This window comes from Centruroides vittatus, unplaced genomic scaffold, assembly GCF_030686945.1.
Source record: "Centruroides vittatus isolate TY-2023 unplaced genomic scaffold, ASM3068694v2 contig_2787, whole genome shotgun sequence".
Classification (NCBI taxonomy): domain Eukaryota; kingdom Metazoa; phylum Arthropoda; class Arachnida; order Scorpiones; family Buthidae; genus Centruroides; species Centruroides vittatus.
This window is the reverse complement of record NW_027121767.1, coordinates 511,851-532,554: the sequence shown is the minus strand read 5'-3', so window position 1 is coordinate 532,554 and position 20,704 is coordinate 511,851. Positions and strand designations below refer to the sequence as shown.

The 20,704-nt window shown below is 31.2% G+C and overlaps 2 protein-coding genes and 1 long non-coding RNA gene across 3 annotated transcripts; 2 read left to right on the top strand and 1 right to left on the bottom strand.

Annotated features, from left to right (window-relative positions):
• Nucleotides 1-2,213: 2,213 nt before the first annotated feature.
• Nucleotides 2,214-8,278, bottom strand: LOC136972089 (terminal uridylyltransferase 4-like). The gene is made up of 11 exons (XM_067266645.1): nt 8,229-8,278; nt 7,918-8,004; nt 6,062-6,159; nt 5,086-5,247; nt 4,927-5,016; nt 4,734-4,847; nt 4,327-4,407; nt 4,053-4,239; nt 3,936-3,980; nt 2,921-3,006; nt 2,214-2,410 (listed from the first exon to the last, which is right to left on the bottom strand). Exons 1-11 carry the CDS (start codon nt 8,236-8,238, stop codon nt 2,276-2,278), a joined length of 1,095 nt encoding a protein of 364 aa, XP_067122746.1. The 5' UTR covers nt 8,239-8,278; the 3' UTR covers nt 2,214-2,275.
• Nucleotides 8,279-11,616: 3,338 nt separating this feature from the next.
• LOC136972098 (kunitz-type serine protease inhibitor LmKTT-1a-like) lies at nt 11,617-12,478 on the top strand. Its single transcript, XM_067266656.1, has 3 exons — nt 11,617-11,723; nt 12,146-12,310; nt 12,396-12,478. The coding sequence occupies exons 1-3, from the start codon at nt 11,657-11,659 to the stop codon at nt 12,404-12,406; spliced, it is 243 nt and encodes an 80-aa protein (XP_067122757.1). The 5' UTR covers nt 11,617-11,656; the 3' UTR covers nt 12,407-12,478.
• A 4,736-nt stretch (nt 12,479-17,214) lies between these two features.
• LOC136972097 (uncharacterized) lies at nt 17,215-17,505 on the top strand. Its single transcript, XR_010880281.1, has 2 exons — nt 17,215-17,329; nt 17,399-17,505. It is a non-coding gene; the product is annotated as an uncharacterized lncRNA (long non-coding RNA).
• Nucleotides 17,506-20,704: the final 3,199 nt, after the last annotated feature.

The following is a 20,704-nucleotide window of genomic DNA, read 5'->3' as shown; positions in this document are numbered from 1 at the left end:
TGCATGCACAATGGAGAGCAACTGGAGTGATCGTTAGTAGCCGAACCACATGCCAAAGGTTGCACGACTTGCACTTCAACTCCCGTGTTCCCAAGACGAAGCCATCTCTAACGAAAAAGCAACGACAAGCGAGTGTCATGATGCAGAGAGATGCTCAAGTGGAACAAGACGACTGGAATAATTTCTCTTCAGTGACAAATCCCTGTTTTGTCTCTCCTGTGGTGAGCAAGGTCCACGTGTATGGAGAAAAATCAAAGAGGCCTTCGAAAAGGACTGTATGAAGAGATCCGTGAAGTTTGCATCATTTGTCATGATCTGGGGACGCATGAGTGCTAACGGCGTAGGACGACTGTACTGTACACTCTTCGGGACAATGAACAGACATATCAAGACATCTTAGAGATATTTATGATACCATCGGTAGAGGATTTAATTGAGAAAACATTTCTATTTCAACAAGAGAGAATCCTCTCATACCGCGAAGTCAACGATACGTTGGTTACAAGAACGACAGATTGCAATCCTTCCATGGCCAAGCAATTTCCCAGACTTAAACAATTGAAATTTTATGAGGAATCATGAAACGACGACTTAATGAACGGTGATCAAAATCTAAAGAGGAACTAATGACGTGCATTCGATACATTTGGAATTGCATCACTAAAAACGAATGCGAAGCATTAATCTGCACCATTCCCGACAGATTGCGAGCACTAATTATGACAAACGGCGATGCCACAAAATATTTTATTAAGTTTATTTTATTGTATTTCCTATATTTAACCCACATTTAGTAATATTCTAATTTTTTGTCACCGTCAAACTGTTATACTATTTTTTTTTGTCATTTAATTTCCATTTGTAACAAAAAAAAAGTTTGAGTTAATTTGTCTGATTAATTGGTATAATAAATATACATAGACATTGTTTATGTAGGGTCAAAAGAAAGTTTCGTACTATATGTTGTTCATGAGAAAATGTACACTATACTTTCAGTCAGGTGAATATTCTAATTTTTTGTGTAGGCGTTTTAGTAGAACACCGGTCGAAATATTATAAGTTGCTTTGGTCAGTTTTTGTCGTTAACCTTTAAGCTCCTTCTTATACTAATAATTATTTTTTAATAAATTTTAATATAATATAACTTTTATATTTAATTAGATTATACAAGCTGCAAAGAAAGTACAATCTCTCCTTGTTGAAAAGGGACTACAGGTATACCTCGTCTTACGTCGGTAATTGGTTCCAGGAGAGGCGACGTAAGTCGAATTTACTTGTGTAGTTACGACGTAAGTCGTAACTAAACGCCAATAATGGAGGAAACGCCAATAATGAGCACTTAAAGACCGCTAAATAAGACGACAACACAGAAACACAGATGTTTTCATGGTTCGTTTCCTAGGATTTATGATGATTATATTAACATTTACTGTAAATGTACATATTTTAATATGATTTTATGTGCTTTCAACGCTTTTCTAGTGATATTACGTCTTCAATGTTTATGGCGGACGGATTTAAAGTCGAATAAACTGACTTAAACTTGATTTTTATTTTTCCATATACTTTTTTGACAAACGACGTATAATCGGGAACGACGTAACTCGAGGTATACCTGTATTTAAATTCATTAAAGTCGATTAAAATAGTCTTCATGTTACTCTATTGGTGCTCCATGTATTGAACAATGAAGAACTTCAAAGGTAATTATTGTTATTATATTTACTTTTATAATTCGAAAAAAAATTTTTATTAAGAGTGATTATTTTCATTAATGGTTAATTATATAAATACGCTATATTCGTTCTTAATGATTAAAATAGTATTAATGTATTGTGTGTTTATATAAATTACATTTAATATAATAAATATCCAACTAATATTTATCATTTAATATCAGAAATAACTATAAATACAGTATTTTATACACTTTAAAATTCTCTCAACTCTCCCTCGCAACAGTTCAAGAAATGAAGAATATTGCTGTGAATAATTGGATATAAATTAATTTTTAGTTATCAAGATTATTATGTTTTATAATTATAATTAAATTCTATTTCAGCTGGTTCAAAAATATTTATAAGCGTATTTAAAACGTGTGTTATATTCGTTTCCATAACAAACTAAGTTTGCAGACTCAGGAGTGAATATATAAGTTAATGTTCTAATTCATGGAATAAAAATAGCATCACATCATTTAAAAAACAATAAAATTGTCTCTTGATAGTTTTATTCACGTTCTAGTAAAATTCCATAAATAATAAATGAAGATTATTTACATATGGAAATTCTCTCTGTTTCTTAGAGGGCATTCTTTTGTCACGTGATTAAGTCTTAGACATTTCTTGCAAATTTTTTTAATTGGAGCACTTTTATCATTCGTCAAAAGCTTTTTATTAAAATAATGTTCCTGTAAAAGAAATTTGAAAATAGCGATTAATAAAAGTAATCAAATCGTACATATACGAAGAAATTATTAATAGAACAAAGATCAATAGGAAAATAGTTAAAATATAAAACTACTTTTTCCCTGCTCATCATAACATTGGGATGTAAATATGTGATGTCATTATAAAATAGCATTGACGTTGAAGCGGCGAGGGTGGCAACCTACTGCTCTGAGGATCTGAGATCGAATCTGGAAAAAGACTTCATAGGTGGTACCTCTGTTCATCACCATTCGGTCGCCCCAATGTGGGTCGGTCCGAACCCACGATAGGGCTGCATTTAAAAGCCTAGTAAGCAGAGGGCAAATGACCAGTCTTCACTTGATAACAGTAAAAAAATGGGAAATGAAGCTTCACTACGATCTGCTCATGAAAAAGTATGCTTCGAACTCGAATCCCACATTGCAAAAAACAAATCGAGCTGTCTCACAACCGATAGAAATTGTTGAAATTCTAAATATCTGAAAGCTTACCAAAATGGCGTTCGGTTCGTTTACATTGGTTTCGGCTCGGAAATGTTCATAAGATGTGCGAAATGTTGAAAATATAAAATCATTCACTGAAAGGAAAAAAAAGTTTTAATTAGTACAATGAAATTAACATTTACAAATATAAAAGAAGACTAAAATTTTAAGCAACATTCGGATTACGCTAACGTTTCGCGTTAACGCGTGTAATGACGTGTTATTATATCACATCACCAAACAGCAGATTTAAAAACACAAACTGTTCACTGTTCACATTGTATGTTGCTTCAGTGTGTTGTCATCAGACTCAAAGTTTGTATCGTTTTAGAGTGCTTGGTTGAAGGTATTTTCATGAAAAACGGTTTGTTTGAGGAAACGGATATTCCTCAACTCTTGAATGAATTTGATAAAACGGATGACGGTTGAGGACAAGGGCGTCATCAGGGGGAGGGGCAGAGGGGCAGTTGCCTTCCCCTAGAAATTCGAAAAAGTCATTTAAATGCTAAGTTTTAATTAAAATAATCTTCTTAGGCTTCTTGTAACTTAAAGAAAATGTTTTATTTGAGATATTTCTTTTCCGGTACATAGTAAATGATTAAAACTTTATGAATCGTTTCTATTTTACCTACATACAATTCATATCCTCTATCAATTTACATCATCTTGCCCTCCCTTACCCATTGGCTGGCGTCGTCCTTGGTTGAGGAGATTTTGGTTGCAGTATTATACAACATAGAAGAGCTTTGTTACATCCAATTAATACTGATAGATCAGCACTGTATTTGGTGAATTTCATCGCCTACAGCAAACACAAAAATCAAAAGCGATGCTGAAAATGCTTGTTCTGGCTTATGAAAACCGAAAATGTTTGATGGCATGTTAATACAGATAATATGTGACTGATTCTTTCTGTCGTCAGCATACGATACTTCAGCGTAATATGAGTTTTTCTTTAATACGTCATAACACGCAACAATGCGTGTTAACACAAAACGTTAGCGTAATCTGAAAGCAGCCTTACTTTTTCGAGTTGCTCCTCCTAAGTTATGGCTCAAGTCGAAGGGATCTGGAAATTATAAAATTAAAAATTTTATGTTAAATGCTATAATTAATTCGTATAATTTATTCGAAATTTTACCTTCGATTGCTATACTGTTTTCTACTTTCCAATACCAATTTTTTTCTAAACGTGTCAAAGGTGCATGTCGACGAATACAAACAACAAATAACTTCTTTGCAAATATTTCCGTATAAAAATTCAAAAATCCTAACCACAATTCGGCTAAACTTTCCGTATTTTTCTTATAATCTGGCCAAACATTTGACTGAAATTTATAAAAAGTAAGTCATATTTTTTTCTTAAATTTTAAATATTTTAAGTTTTTTTTTTTTTTTTTAAATCGACAACATACTAAATTGTCAATGTCTTCGTAGAACCACGTATTCCATCCTTGCACTATTCTAACTGGACTGGCTTGGGAATGATCATATAACTGAAAATATAAGGGTGGATTCAGTGACGCCCAGAAAAATATAAATTAGTACAGTGTTGACATCAGACATTTTTCTTTGAAAAAATATTTGGGAAATATTATCATATAAAAGATTTGAGGCTCCCTGTTGGTGGGGTCCTTAAGCAATTTCCCTTTTTGCCCACAGGATAACGCACTTTTGGGTGGATTAATAAGTAACCGGCTAATGAGCATATGTCATATGGTTGCTTTTGGTTGGTTATTTATTGATCCATTATTAACCTATATATTTATTTACTAGAAAAAAATCTATAAAATCTACTAATAATAGAAAAGATTTAGCTTACTTCTTGCAAAACTGGAATCACTGGTGGATCTCTTTGTTGTAAATAATATATTAACATTAAAATATACGCGTAAGATGATAAACCTCCTCTCGACGCATCACATATGTAACAAACCTTCCACAAACATTTAAAAATATTAAGGTATATGCAAGTTTTATTAAATAAATCTACAGAAATAGTTAAAATGAATTACCTTAGCAAAATATTTGACAACGTAACCAAGTTTCTGAACGCGTGAATCAATTTTGCAATAAGTGGAAAGGAGTTTAGTATTGTATACTGCCTGTAGAAATAATATAAATAATATCAAATAATACAATAACTATTGTTGAGAAAAATATAAATTACCCACCAAATCATTGAAAAGACTTAAATCCGCTTCTTTATTCACATATTTGAACGAAAATTTGATTATAGGCACTTTTGCTGCTGGAACAGGTACAACATATCGAACCATTGGACATCTCCTTAATTTGCATGTTAAATGTGCGATAATAATGCCTCGATAATTAATCTGTTAAATAAATAATAAAAGAAGAATTAAAGTTAGTTATACACATTAATTGTTCAATAATTTATTATATCTTAATTATGCCCTGTATAAAATGATAACGATGATCGCTTAGGCGGTTAAGGAGGAAGTCTACAACTCTAGGGATGTCAGGATGGAATCCACAGGACCGAAAGTCTCAAGGAATTTTTTGGAGAGTCTGGCCTTCTCTAACCACCCGGTGGCCTCCATTAAAGGCATAGTCGAACCTGTAATGGGTATGTTATGAGATCCCTCTGAAATGAGATGGTACCTTCCTATTAGAATTGAATCAACATCCAAACGTTACTAAAGACAATACTTGAAACCAGAGTCGTACCAATGCATTGGTAACGGGGCAAGAGCCAAGGGTGCCAAAAACACTATGGTTCTGCCTGAAACAGCATTTTCTGTTCAGATACTTGTAGAAATCCCAAACCCCTGACATGCCAGGTCCTTACAGACAGAATTCAAGCACTGACACCTAGATTATATTAATTTATCTACACTGCAGGAAATATTTTATCGTAATTATTTTGTGCTATCCCAACCAGAAAAAACGAACTAGTATGATTGTAAGCGATTATAATTACTTTTATAACGTCTTGTATGAGAAATTTCATTGTTGTAGCGTTCTACTAAGTCTATCATTCTGGTTGATATACGAATATACGAAGAGGTCCAAATGTCTGTTAATCGAATCACAAATGCAATGCACGTGTTTCAAATTGGTCTTACCTGTTTTATGACAAAATTTTGTATATAAAGGATTAGGAGCAAAGAGAAAAAGTATGATTACCTCATCAGTTCTGTTTTTTAAAGTAAAACATATATCGAGATCGCTGTTTCTGAATCCGAAACCATTGCATGAAGACCCAAATAGCTGTAAACGGGCATCTGAAATAAAATATTATAAAATTGTAAAATATTTTGTTTGTGAAAATAAAATAAATTATTATTTATATTGCTTTCAATATTGATATAAACAAATTTTTAAAACGTGTGTAAATAGAAAATTACTGAAGATAATATAAAAGTTTGCATTGGTTTGGTTTTATTCCTACAAAGCGACAAATGAGGAAAATATCTTTCATTGTTCTATTTACGTGTTAATAACGTGAAGAAAATCCGGAAAACTCCACGTGATTAGCCGGTCAATCGAACTCCCACCACAGACCAACAGTATTCAGTGGTTTTAAATATCTCATGTTATCACATTTTTCTAACGACCAAGTATTTCACCATTCGTATTTTTGTTTATCTATACTACGTTACTCAAGTCCGAATGTAGGTGTGGAGACTCGTCATAAGTTTAGATATACCTGGCATATGTGGACTTATATATAAATATACAGGGTAGGTGGAAATTAACTAGACATAGAGAAATCACCATAATTTCTATATTCCTGCAGTTAAGGCAATAAAGATTATTTGATATGTATCCCATTAAATGAAAATACGGGTGCATACCGTAAAATTCAGTATAGGTACCGATATCCTTTATTAAGAACACAATTTCCTCAGATTGTGATGTGGATAAACGGACACATCTCTGAGCGTCTACAACCGAATCTGTGGTTATTTTAACTTTGAATGACAATTCTTGATTGTTTTCGGATAGATTTTGACATGATGACTCTTCACTGTACATTATCATTTCTGCAAACAATCACTGATATCCACACTACATAACGTGCAGAAATCTGCGCTCGCCCCGGAACAGAGAAGCGACCGACCATCTTTCATTTCAATGCGCGTATTGCCTCTTTCGATCGTTTTCCATAACAAAAGTTCAAGATTTGTGAAATTACATCGATCGTTATACATGAATATATAAATAGTATTACTATTGCATTATTATTACAAAAATTATAGTGATTTCTTAATGACTAGTTACTTTCTAGCCACTCTGTATAACAAAATATGGACATTATTTTCCTACATCTTTCTGTAAACAATTATAAACAAGCAGCAATCGAAAAAAAGACTACTTTTCCAACATTTATTTGATAATAAAAACTCATTTAACAAGATTTACATATAACGTTTTTTACAAGGAAATAGCCATCTCTATACAGTAGCGAATTGTTTAACTTTCACGGCAACAATTAAAACTGCGTGGATAGTGCCATCTATTATGATATTTTATTATTGAAAATTTTTTATATTTTTAATTATTACAAAATGGCAAAATGTTTAATTTTGAGAGTATGGATGTGTTTTTATAAAAAAATTGTAAATGGTAATAACAAGTAAAATCGTTATTAAGTCCCACCCTATTGAAGATATACACGATCTCCTTATCTCCCCACCACTCGACCTTTAACCACCAAAATTTAATAGTATCAATTTCCCTAACACACAAACTTTACTGTAAAATTTCAGAAATTTTCAACAAAAGCAAGAGAGTTATTAAGCTTCAAACACGGCGAACAGAATCTTGCCCCACACTCACTAACACTACGTACAGAAAAAGCACCCAAATTCTACGTTTTAAGGTGTCCTGAGTCAAAAAATGTTAAAATATTTTTGGGAGGGGTCACTTTTTGACCGATTGCCATAATTTTCCTCTGTTATATAAAACAGAGAGGGCAAGGAAAGTAAAAAATAAAAAACAAATCTATAAACATAGGTACTAGTAATTCAATTAATTACCTGGTATAAAACTTTGAATATACCTCTGTAGATTAAATACTAGTAACTTATATCTTTCTTCGTCTTCAAAAGATGTCTTTTTAATATCTAATAAATTAATTTTGAAAGTTATATTCACATAAAACTAAAGCAAAACAGAAATTTAACATAAAAAATAGCTTTGAAAATTAATATTAATATTAACAAATATAATTAAAAATTTTTTTATATATAATATCAATGAATTCAGAATTAAATTCTTTTTTGTTACAATTATAATTTGAATAAAATTAATTAAACAGATAAAAACAAACTTTCAGAATATAGCTTACTGTATATCATTTCGCATACTTGAGTAATTAAATTTTTTTGAGATTCATTCATAGCAAACACTTTAGACAATTGATTCAAACTTGAATTCCTGAAATAGTATCAATTATTATTATTAATTAACACTTTTTTATTTGTGCATGCTGATTACTCGGTAAGTATCTCATAGAGAAAATGAAAATTTACAGACAACCTATTTAAAAAAAAAAACTTATATTTTCATCCTGCAGGTACTCTTAGATTTCGTGCTGTTGCACATGACAACAGTTAGTTTCATGAATGGTATTGCTGAAGCATTCTTTGACTCGAAAATAGTAAATAATGTATCAAGTACTAGCACAAAAACAGAAGAAACAGGGAAATTCATTAGAAGTTTCAATAAAGTTTCAAATGCAAACATTCCCTTTGTGTTTCAACAGATGCTAGCAACCATGGGTAGTGTAAAGGTGTATCAAATTCTTGTCCACTGTTTTGATTATAAAAGGGGGGTTGCGATTTCGAGTATTTAATATTGACACTAAGCCCAATGAAACTACAGAAAACTTTGCGACTTCTGTCAGTAAGACAGTAAATAATCTAGGTGAGGAATAGGCAACCGTCTCTCTTGTTTTATATTAGCAGAACTTTATATTAACACTACTCAATTGATACGTCTTATTTTGTCCGTACTTAAGCTTTTAATTTGTACTAATTGGGCTGCAATTTGAAAAAAAATTGTAGATCTATAAATTCCCACTTTCGACTGTCCGTCCGTCTTTCCTTAATCTCGAGAATGGAGTTAGATGAAAGATATGGAAACCTTAGGGACAGGAGGTCCCTATTAAGAAACTTATTTCTTAAAGTTGCACAAAGTTTCATATAATATACGAAAATCGACGAAATAATGTAGAAAAAACTAAATCTCGTTTACAGAAAATCAAACTTTGAAGACTTTAAACGGCAAATTCAAACATTTAATAAGTAGAAGGACTAAAATAACATTAGCAAAACTAAAATTACAACGAAAATACACAAATTTACATTAAACACAAATGTAACGGAAATAATAATTTCAAATCCAGTTATATTTTTGAAACATTATGTTAGGTTTTTAAAAGTTTATTTAAGTCTGGTGTGGAAAAATTTGGCCATTTTTAAAATAAATTTATAATCTTTATTCATTGATTTACAACATCGTAAAATTTTCTAGTAGATTTATTCTAGCGGTTGGAACATTTTATAAAATACAATTAACGTGGAAAGTTTAATTTCGAATAATTAAAAACATAATTATATCAATAATTATATAGATAGAACTTCATAGAAAGAGAGGTAAAGTCTCTTCTTCTACGCATGTATCCATTAGTTTAATTAATATTTATTTCTGATTGTTATACCTCTAAATCGTCTCTGGATTTACACAGAGCTCGATTTATGCCTCCCCTCCCCACATACATACAAACAAACAAACAACACATGAATACAACACTAACATACATACAATACACATAACACTAGTCAATGAGAAATGTGCAATCACTGAGACAGGATTCTATAATTATTTTAGATGAGTAATCACGTAAATAGTTAAATTATTTTTATTACTAATGATTAATTTAAAAATTTTGAAATTATGTAGAGGGATATAGAAATAACTCACCTTCCCCAAAGATGTCTTTAATTAAAAATTAACCATTTTGGGATTATAAATATTAATTTCGAAATTTGTTGGTATTTTCTAAAACGATTATGAAAAAACTGCATTTTCGATTTTGTATAACTTCTCGTTTTTGAAATTTATATTTAAAATAATCGTAAGTGAAATACATTTTAATAATATTCACAAATCAATTATAAATAATAAGTAAAAAAAGCTTATATCCAATTTTTTTATTTTAATTCTTATATCTTATACATTTTATACAATCTATATGCCTTATAAAAGTCAAATATGTGTGTATGTTTGTTAGACAAAGGGTTCTGTACCGCTCAATGTATCGTCATGAAATTTGGCATGAATATTCTTTGACACTAGAAAAGATACTGTGGCGGTCCCTATCCCAACCACCCTTAAAGCCCATCTCTTAACTTATTATGTACGGGTACATTTGTTAGATAAAGGGTTCTATATCGTTCAACGTATTTGCACCAAATTTGGCAGGAATATTCTTCGAAACCCTAGAAAAAATACTGTGAGGTTCCATCCTCAAACATCCCTAAAGCCTTACTTAAGCTCAAGCAAATTTTTGCGTTTTGCAGTTTTATTACTGTAAATATTCAATCAATGTATATTTTATTGACTAACACCATTGTTTTTATCACCCTCTCTCAACCGAACCATATCAATCTTCACTCCTCACGAATCCGAGAAAATAATTATATGAAATCAAAAATGATAGATGATAGATTTAAATTTGCCTTGACTTATAAATAACAAATTAACAATTGATTATTATTAAATTATATTAAAATTATACTCAAAACTGAAGTATATGTTACTTTTATAGAGAGGTTACTCTAATAGATGATAACGTGAAACTCCTGTATGATATAATATTGTGTGTAGACAGTGTTGCTTCAGTGTTGGAGTAAAAAAGAAGTATTTATTACGTGACACGTTTTATCGCAATCGATTCTACCCCCACTAAACGGTACAATATTCTTGTACAGCAGGACACGGTTTGCAATCCGAGCGTGCTTCCTCGAGAATTTTTCGGGGAGTAGTCTACCCCAAAATTATCCCTCGCTACTTGACAATAACGGATCCAGAAGCAGTCAAAGAGGTAACTGAAAAATTTAAAAAAAACTTAAATAATTAACTCGCAATTGCCATGTTTGGACTGGAGGAGACCCCATGTATCTGGCAATTCCTTTACATTCCCCAAAAGTAAGAGTTTGGTGCGGTTTTTCCTGATCGTTCATTATTGGAAGAATGGTTATTGTATTAAAATTGTATCTCAAAATTTCATAAAATTTAATTTTATATCCCAAAATTAGAAAATAATTCTATAAATCGGTGGAGTAAAATTTTAATTTCGTTTAATATTACGATTAAATATTTTTATAACTTTGAAATGTAATTGTTATACTTAATAATCCTATTATAAAATGCCATCTGTTTCACATGTATTGTATCGATTTTCTCGAAGATTTAATTAAATATTTCTGAATTCTTTCTGCCAATTTCTTAGCCTTAGCGTATGCAAATGCATATATAGATATAAATCAAAATCATTTTATTTTATATGGAATCATTGTGTGTGTATATACTCATTCTATTGCTTTATAATTAAGACATAAAATAACTTACTAAATAAAAGCGCATCTGGAAACAATTTTCTGTAATAATAATCATAATAATATAAAATCATAAATTTGCAGTAAAATAATATATATATAAATAAAATGAATAGAAACAAATTTTATTAGATTTTGAATAAATTTCTTAGACATGAAGTCCATTTTAGTAATTGCCGCTATCCTTTGTTTACTTTTTAATTCGTTCGCTGATGCCAAAAGTAAGTATCGAATGTATTTTTTTAATGTTTATTTTTCAATTTTTCTGCTCTATTAGCACTTAAAGAGCCTTTTAATTATACTCATCATTGATTTGTCCCGGCCCATTCGAGGTATTCCTATGTCATATGTTCATATTGGCGTGGATTAATGGGATAAGGCAACGGAATTTCTATGTGGGAAACTGGCTCCTAGTTAGGTGTTACGCACTTGAATAAATCTGAAAAACTCTACCAGCTGGTTGGTGAGGCCCGAACCTGTGACTAAATACAAGGGTTCAGCCATTTAATCCATTCCAGCGCTGGTGATCTCCGTATGTAAAAATTTTGACCCGGATTCGAACTCTGGACTCTCAGACCGGTGCCTTTACTTGAATATTTTAAACTAAACATAAGTATTTATAACTTAAATTCTTAACTTTCAGAGGATTGTTTTGCTAAACCCGATGCCGGCCGAGGAAGGGCTTTCCTATTGAGATACTATTATAACTCTGAAACGAATACATGCGACACGTTTTTGTATGGAGGAGCTGGAGGAAACGGAAACAATTTTCTCACTGAAAGTGGTTGTTGTCAAATCTGCAAACATGGTAAAATAATTATTTTTTATATAAATAAATAAATGATTATTTTTTACATTATGTAAATAACAATTAATTTCTTTTCTAATTTCAGGATCTTGTTAATTACACTCTTAACTCAAATTGGAATTCCAAAATGGAGATTAAATAATAAATCTGTATTTTATTGAAAAAATATATTATAAAAGTGTGTGTAATTTTTTTGAAATGCATATTTAATAAGTTCTTAGTTAATTATTAAATTACTTTAAATAATTATTAAAAATAATTTAATGAATAGTCAATTTGAAAGATCGTATTTACTCAGAATGGGGAGTACTTAAGTGAATATAACGGGATTTAAAAAATTGTTCTACATGGCCGAATTCCGGACAAAAATGGTTAGTCTTTTGGGTAAAATACATGATAAAGAAATAATGTAAAATGTCCTTCCTTAAACTTAAAAACGGTGTTAGATAAATAAAAGTAGAGACAAAATATCAAAGCTTAGAGAAAGGAGGCCCCGATTTCGTGTATACGGACTTCCGATTTGCACCAGAAGTCACGTTATTTTAATTTAAAAAGTTTTCTCTAAACAGAATTAGATAGATGACTAGCATGACTCATTGTTAACAGGAGAAGTATGACGGACAGGGGGAAGACACTACTAAAATCAAGGCGTATATTATAAATTAAATAAATTAACAATATGATTAAAAAATTGCCGCCCGACATTGTGACGATATCACCATAAATAATTGCTCATTTAGCTGTGGAAATTTAGTGGTAATAAATTTGTCGTTAAAAGTGAGTACGGAGAGTCTACGTAGAAAGTTTTATATTCAGAAATGTCTTAGTCAAATACTGTATTACGGTACATTAGCGGATGTTTTATAATTCATATGATGCGCAAGATGTGCCAGTGTAAAGACTTCAAACCCACCCCATTCAAGACACCTACCTCCCTGATATGAAATCGATTTCAATTACCCTGTGTCTGAACCCGATTTCATATTACCCTTGCGCTGTTTAGATAACTACCTCTCCGATTTAAGTAAAATAATACATTTTTACGTTATTACTAATAATACGTCTATTGAATAAAACACAAAACATACAATATTAAAACTAGTCTCGGTATCTAAAGAGCAAAAAAAAAGTCATAAAAATGTTAATTTCATTGAAACTACTCATATAGTAATTCAGAATGACACATTAGATTGAAAGATATATATCTATTCTAAATGGTTTATGTTCAGGGGATCCGCAGAGGAAGGCAATTGCCCTCCCCTTGAATAAAGTAAAACATTCCACAAATTATAATCGTAAAAGTGACTAACATATGATATAAAATTGAGCTTTTTTGCAAAGTATCTTTTAGGATAGAAACAGAGCAACTTAGAAAATTTGTCTAATAAGGATCTATAAACAAATCGTATAATGTGTAGCGTTGAACTTTTTCATAAACAGGCAAATTTGCTTAAACTTCAAATTTTTAGGAGGGCTGGAAATTGAGATAGGAGCAAATTATTGCTCTTTCGCTTCCAGTCGGATAAAATATTCCAGAATTGGTCAACGTTTCTATTTATATTGGGTTCTATACAACAGTTATAAGCCTTGTTAAACTGTAGGTGTTCTATATTTAACGATGAATAGATAAACAAAGAAAACTTAATTTGGTTTTAAACTGATTTCTATTAACATTCTCCATCAAACTTTGCACGCGTATTTCTAAAATTGTTCCGCTGTAATTAAAAGATTTACTTTATTGTTATGTAGAATACTGGAGAACGATTAAAAAAAATTACCTGTAGAAACAGTAAAGCGTTGAAACAATGCTCACATTAACGAAATATACTGTAATGGTAGCACCTGTCTGCTAAAAATTCTATTTGCTCAACTTTTACAGATAATTAGAGAAATAGAAGGGAATTTCTGACCCGTTCATATATCAACAACAAATATAAAAACCTATCTAACAAAATATTTTTGCGTTATATCTTTTATATCTGATATACTATAGATAAAATTTATGCTGAAATTCTAAAATTCACAACTGATATAATTGTTCTACCTTTATCAATGTATCTCTCCTTGAAGAGTAAAAATTACACGATAATTTCAATTAATAAAAGTCATGCAGATATTAATAACTACCCTCAAATACTTCTCAATCAATATTATATAAATTTTTCAGACCTTTTATAAAATGTTTGATAGAATTATTTATTTATAAATCCATCAAACGTTCACTGTGCAACGTAGCATAATGCACAAAAATCAATAAGGGTTTAAAGAAAATGCATCTACTGTTGACACCATATTATATTATAAACCAACTATAACTAAAGATCTTGATAACTGCAAGTGACTTCAAGGACTTAACTTTGTGGACGTCCTGTTCAACATCACCAACTTCCTCCACTCATTTTGTGTTAATCATATGAAATATTTCAAAAAGTACCGTCGTGTAGAGAGCCCTGTCGTGCTAATGTACTGTATGATAAAAGATAAATCTTTATAGACCATCCTTAGAACAGTGCTCCATTATGCGGACTGCTGTTCTAAAAAAGCCATTAATACAGTGCTCATTTAAATGGACACTATTATTTGGTGCTCTGATGCATATAATCGATAGGAGAGAAAACGGAGAGAGTGCTCTGTTAAGCGAACTGCTTCCTTATCTAATGCTCTGTATATTTATATGTATAAACGACATATTTCACAGATTTCAGTAGTATAGTACTCAGATAATAATCCTTTGAAACAACGTTAAATCAACGACTCAATTGTTTATATTAGTATATTAGTTAAACTTCATCCTATAATAATGAAATATGTGCTTTATTTTTATAAAGTTTTGTTTCCTTTCTGAAAAGCAACCTTTCAGCACATATTTGAAATGTTGATTTATTAATTTCTATGCTATTCAAGAAATGTTTATAAAAGGTTTAAAAAGTGTGAACTATTTATTGAAAAGTATGCATTATTTTCTATATTCTTTCGCTTAAATAGTAGCAAGAACAGTAATCAGAAATGTTTAATGTTTTATTTTAAATCGTTCCGTTTTATTTTTTGTATTTATCCTTGTGTTTTTAATATAAAAGGTATAACTTAAATATAAGCCATATAATTTTCTACATTTTATCCGCAGAAAATGCAAAAAATATTAAAGTATATATACGTTTTCAATTGTCCAGCATCCTGTTTAATTCAGGAAAAATTACGAGATGACACTTGAAATTTCCAGACTAAATCATTGAACTACCGCAGAAAAAATTCCAAGAAATTCTTTCTGCGGAATTCTTTCGGAACGGAAAAAGTGTCAGTTGAAATTCCACTATGCATTTCTACATCTACATAAAGAAATATGGATGGAATTCATCTTCATTTTACATAGATAAGCAAAGAAAATTTTCTGATAAAAATGAAACTGGTAGATTAATATTCGAAGAATATGTACTTTAGCAAGATACAAATATATATTTTCTTGAAAGATCTTAAAAGAAGCTTGAATACCAACAATTTATTTTCTTTTTCTTCTGCAATTAACACGTAATACTTTAATGACTCCGCGGCATTTTAATCGATCAAAACAGTTAATCTGGCAAAGATATGAAACCAAGGATGATGGAAAACCGATGGTACACCTTTATCTCGTTCTAATTTAGAAATATCAATAAATTTCAAATTGAATTTATAATTAATACAATCTATTTATTCTTTTTAAAATAGGGCAGGGTTTTCTAAGTATAACAGCTATATTCATCACACTGCACATTAGTGTTGTTAGATAAATGGCCTTAAAACAGGAAATGTTCTTTGTTTTCAAGACCCAGTTTTGGTAAAAATACGACAAAGTTAGAATAGACAATGGACAAATATCGTTTATTAGTTTCTTTCGTATTTGCAGAATAGGCTGAAAGTCATGAATTTTCTGTGATTTGTTAATAATGGAATTTGGGGCCCCTCGGATATTAGGAATATAATATAATCCAAATAATTCATTAAGATATTCTTTAAATATTATATTTTTGCAATGCATAGTTAGTAAATACATATGTACTTTTACTTATATTACAGATTTCAGAATTGAGAACGTGTACTTAATGAGAGAGATGCGGAAATAACAACAAAGACCTCAAATGTGTTTACATTATATCTGTAACGTGTTCAATTCAAATCCAATAAAGTTAATATTTGAAATTACGTGATGAATCAACAGATCACACTTGTGACACAAATATAAGTCGTTGAGCTCTTCTATGGACTTATATAAATATACGTCGTACCCACATTCGCTACATCGGTGTAGGAGATAAAGATAACTTCAAGTATTATGAAAACTGTCATATTCATTTGCTTCATTATGTTTTTCGTCCGAGTAAATTCACAAGATAGTAAGTATACGTTCAATAAATGAGGGTATAGTTTCAAAAGACGGCCATTTTGTCTGGAACTTAAAGGTTATGAGTGTGGCCAATTTCGAAAGTAACTTCCAATTCTCACCCCTTTTGTGGCTAGTTCACCACAAAATATAAAAGACATCTGCCCCCATGGCAGATCGTCCATGTGATTTGCCGCGGAAATTCTTTCCGAGAGATTTTCTATTGGAAACTGGCCTCTATTTAGGCCATAAGAAAGTATGTTTTCTTCACGTTTCGTTACTTGAAGAAAACCCGGAAAACTTCACGTGGCAACTCGTTGGCCAGGCGCGAACCTACACCCAACTACCAATGTTTAGTGGTTTTATTCACTTGGCCACTAGAAAGTGCTTTAAAACATGAAAATGGCTATGTTCATGTTTTAAAGCGCCTTCTTGATACCATGTTGACCACTAAACTGTAGAATTGCTGTATTTTTTGAAATTTCCAGGTGAATGCTGTTCTCTGCCATTAGATTTAGATGATTGTAACAGATATTATTCTCGATATTTTTACGACAATGAGACCGATGAATGCCAGCTTCGATTACTTGGTGGGCCTACAGAATGTGGAAACTGTAACAATTTCGACAACTATGATGATTGTTATTCAACTTGCGTTAGAGGTGAGTCTATCCGCGCTAAATAAATTGTTGCCTCTTCCATTTAATTTGAATACTTTATTGTTTTTTCAGGTGGTTGTTAATAACCGTAACAAATGGTAAATGGTATATTCTGGGTATTGGAATATCTTGTAATTCATTAAGTATATCATATCGAAAATAAATAAGATACAAACCTACTTGGATGTTTTGCTATTTTATTATAATGTCATGATTTTAGTAAGTTACGTGTTTAAATTATGCGAGATCCCAATGCGAACGGGAATTTATTAGGTTAGTTTTATGTAGATTTATGTAGCGTATAGCTATATCGTGGGATACTTGATATCGTACGAAAATCTGTAATGTTGCTTGTACATTGGACCTAAAACGTCGCATCGAAAGCACACATTTATGCCCATCTGAGGCTTCCTAAAAGCATGGGATCCTGGACAAAATCGTAGCTGGTTATATGTGAAGCAGCAACTGACTTTAACATGAAATCTTTCAAAGATCAGTTACAACATTGTAACTACTTACAGATTAGCCAGAATATAATTGAATACAATAGTATAAAATTTATTTACCAAATATTCATTGAAAACCGAAATGCAACAGATTCGTCAACTTATAAAAAAAGGGATATGAACATCTAATATATTAAATCATTACAATTTTAGGTTGGTGTGATCAGGTTCTACTTCTGACTATGGCAATCCAAAATTGTAGAGTATTATAAGAAAATATACCAAAAATTCCGAAGCAATTTCGTACATTATAAAGCTGTGGAGTCGGAGTCGTCAAAAATCTCCCGACTCCTTTTTACTTTCCAAACTTGTTACGTATATAAAAAAAGAAAAAGTATTTGAATCGTGTCACATTTGAGTAGAGTTTTTTGCAAATCTATACGTTTGGAGATCCTGTAAACCGAAAAAATGTCAAATAAAGGGAAAAATTCGCGCGTCCACGCGCGTATGTTGGCGTCTAATTTGTTTAATTTCTTTATTCTGTTCTGAACTATTAAAGAATATCTCAGAATGAGTAAAGTTTAAAAAACGAAATTTGGCACAGTAGCGTGTGTATAAAGGGCATTAATGCTATTAAATTTTTAAAATTCTTTATTAAAGGTCGACTGGGTAGAGACGTAGAAGGGGTCACGTGTCATATCTCCAGTGTAGTCGGACTTAGTGAATATTTTACTCGTTATTAGCATTCGCAATCTTATAATATAATCGAGATGGGTTAATAATAATAATAATACTGTAATAATAATAATGATAAGCTCAGAGTTCAAACGGTTAAGAGTTGAAATTGGTACACAGTTAGGATACATTATAAGAATGTACACTAATAAGGAATTTTTCGAGATTCCTCTCGCGGAGGGAACAGAGAGAGGGTTAAGGATTACCTCGAAGAACTCAGTTTCTACCGTACTATTTTAGATTTGGTATTTTGCGTTTTTGTGAAAAATCGAACATACTTTTACATCCATCTAAAAATTCTCTAATTAGTCTCGGGAGAGAGAGGACCTAATTCTTGCACCCGGTGAAAACGGGTAAAATCGGCTATAATCTAAATATCTTAATCTTCGTTATCGTTACTTTTTGCATGAGCAATATCTCACTCATCTGCTAGTTTTTTTATTTTTTATTTTTTTATAAAACTCGTCTCTACCCTGAAAATTAAGCTTGAGTTCTAATATGAGTACAGACAGAAAAGGAAATCTTACAAAATTTGAAGATGATATTTATTATGCACTGGAAAAAATAAATCACATTGACCACTCTTCAAGTTTGGATGTTAAAACGGCAATACTGCACTATGCAGACAATATTCAAAATACATTTATTGTCACAGCATTGTCACCAACCAAGTTTCGGTAGAGCGTTTATTTTCCACTCTTAAAATTATTAAATATGATTTAAGAGCTTCAGTGAAGGCTGACTTAATAGAAGTGATTTTTTGTTTGTTTTTTTTTGTAAGGAGTAATTCAGTTTATAACAGAGATGAAAAATAATAAATTAATCAACATGCCGCGCATTCTTTTATTCAGCGCGCTTGCAGCGCTTTTAGCGCATGTGTTCAATTATTAAGCCTACTGCCAGCACGCTTAAGCTACGCTTTCAGCGCACTGGCAGCACCTCTCGACCACGCTAAAAATACTGCTTACAAGATGGACGCCTCCGTGAAGAAGTATCTTTTTCGATTACCAAACGATAAACAGTTTTTTTGCTACATTAAATGAGCAGATTTTTAACTCCTTTGCTTCAAGTATCTTTTTAATAAATGTGAAATGTATAATAACAAAACGAAATATAAGAACCTATTATTATTGTCTTTGTTTATGAAGTCAAACCTACCGTTAAAAGTTGGTTTATGAAATACTGTTTCTAATTTTTATTTACAGATTCTAGCAATTTACTGCAATATTTGAGAGAGAATAAAATTTTGCCTTCTGAAGTAGACTTATCATCATTAAATCATTTAAAAATACATAAAGTGTTAATAGAATCAGTCAACGCCAATGACACAAATAAATCATCATTTCTACGTTTTCTTATAAAAAACATCGAACTGAATGGCTTTTCTTCTAATAATACTGAACAAACGCACGTAAATATAGCAGTAAGAGAATCATCGTTTACATCGGCCATTTTGAGATAGCTTTCTCTCCAGCAAAAGTGTTTTCGACCGTCAGCAGCAAAAACGTCACTTCCGGTAGCAACTGCTCAGCGCACTGCTGAATAAAAGAATGCGCGGATGGCAAAATAAGCAATTTTTTTTTTAGCCAGTCTAAATGTTATATTTCTCATTCTTGACTTAGTTTAATGTATCTGTATACTTATATATTATCGAATATACTCGTATATTATGTACTGTACAACATTTTTATTAAACTAATTTGTTTGTATAAGAATGTATTTACTATTTTTATTTATACATACTTACCAAATACCAATGCCATCATCAAACAAGTCAATAAATGTGAACTTATATATTCAGTAGATGTGTCAAATTTTAATGTTTAATTAATTTTTTGAAATCGTTTTATTTTGAATTTTTTTTAAATAATCAGAATCGTCCTCATTATTACTTTCCCGACTGTTAAACAATATAGGCCTATAATAAAGGAAAAGAATGACGATCGGTCAAAAATGACTTTCTCAGATTTTTACTCTTTTGGACTCGGGAAGCCCCGAAACGTAGAGAAGTTCAAACGGATGTTAGAATGTGTACCAACCGATTTAGTTCAACCATTTTCAAGCTTAATAACTCCTGTGTTAAACCATCCGACTTCGATTCAAAATCGTGCCTCCCATTCAGTCTCACATTCGTACATACAGAAAAAAAACCCGAATCTTTCGCATATCTCGACATTTCGAGGTGCCCTGAGTCTAA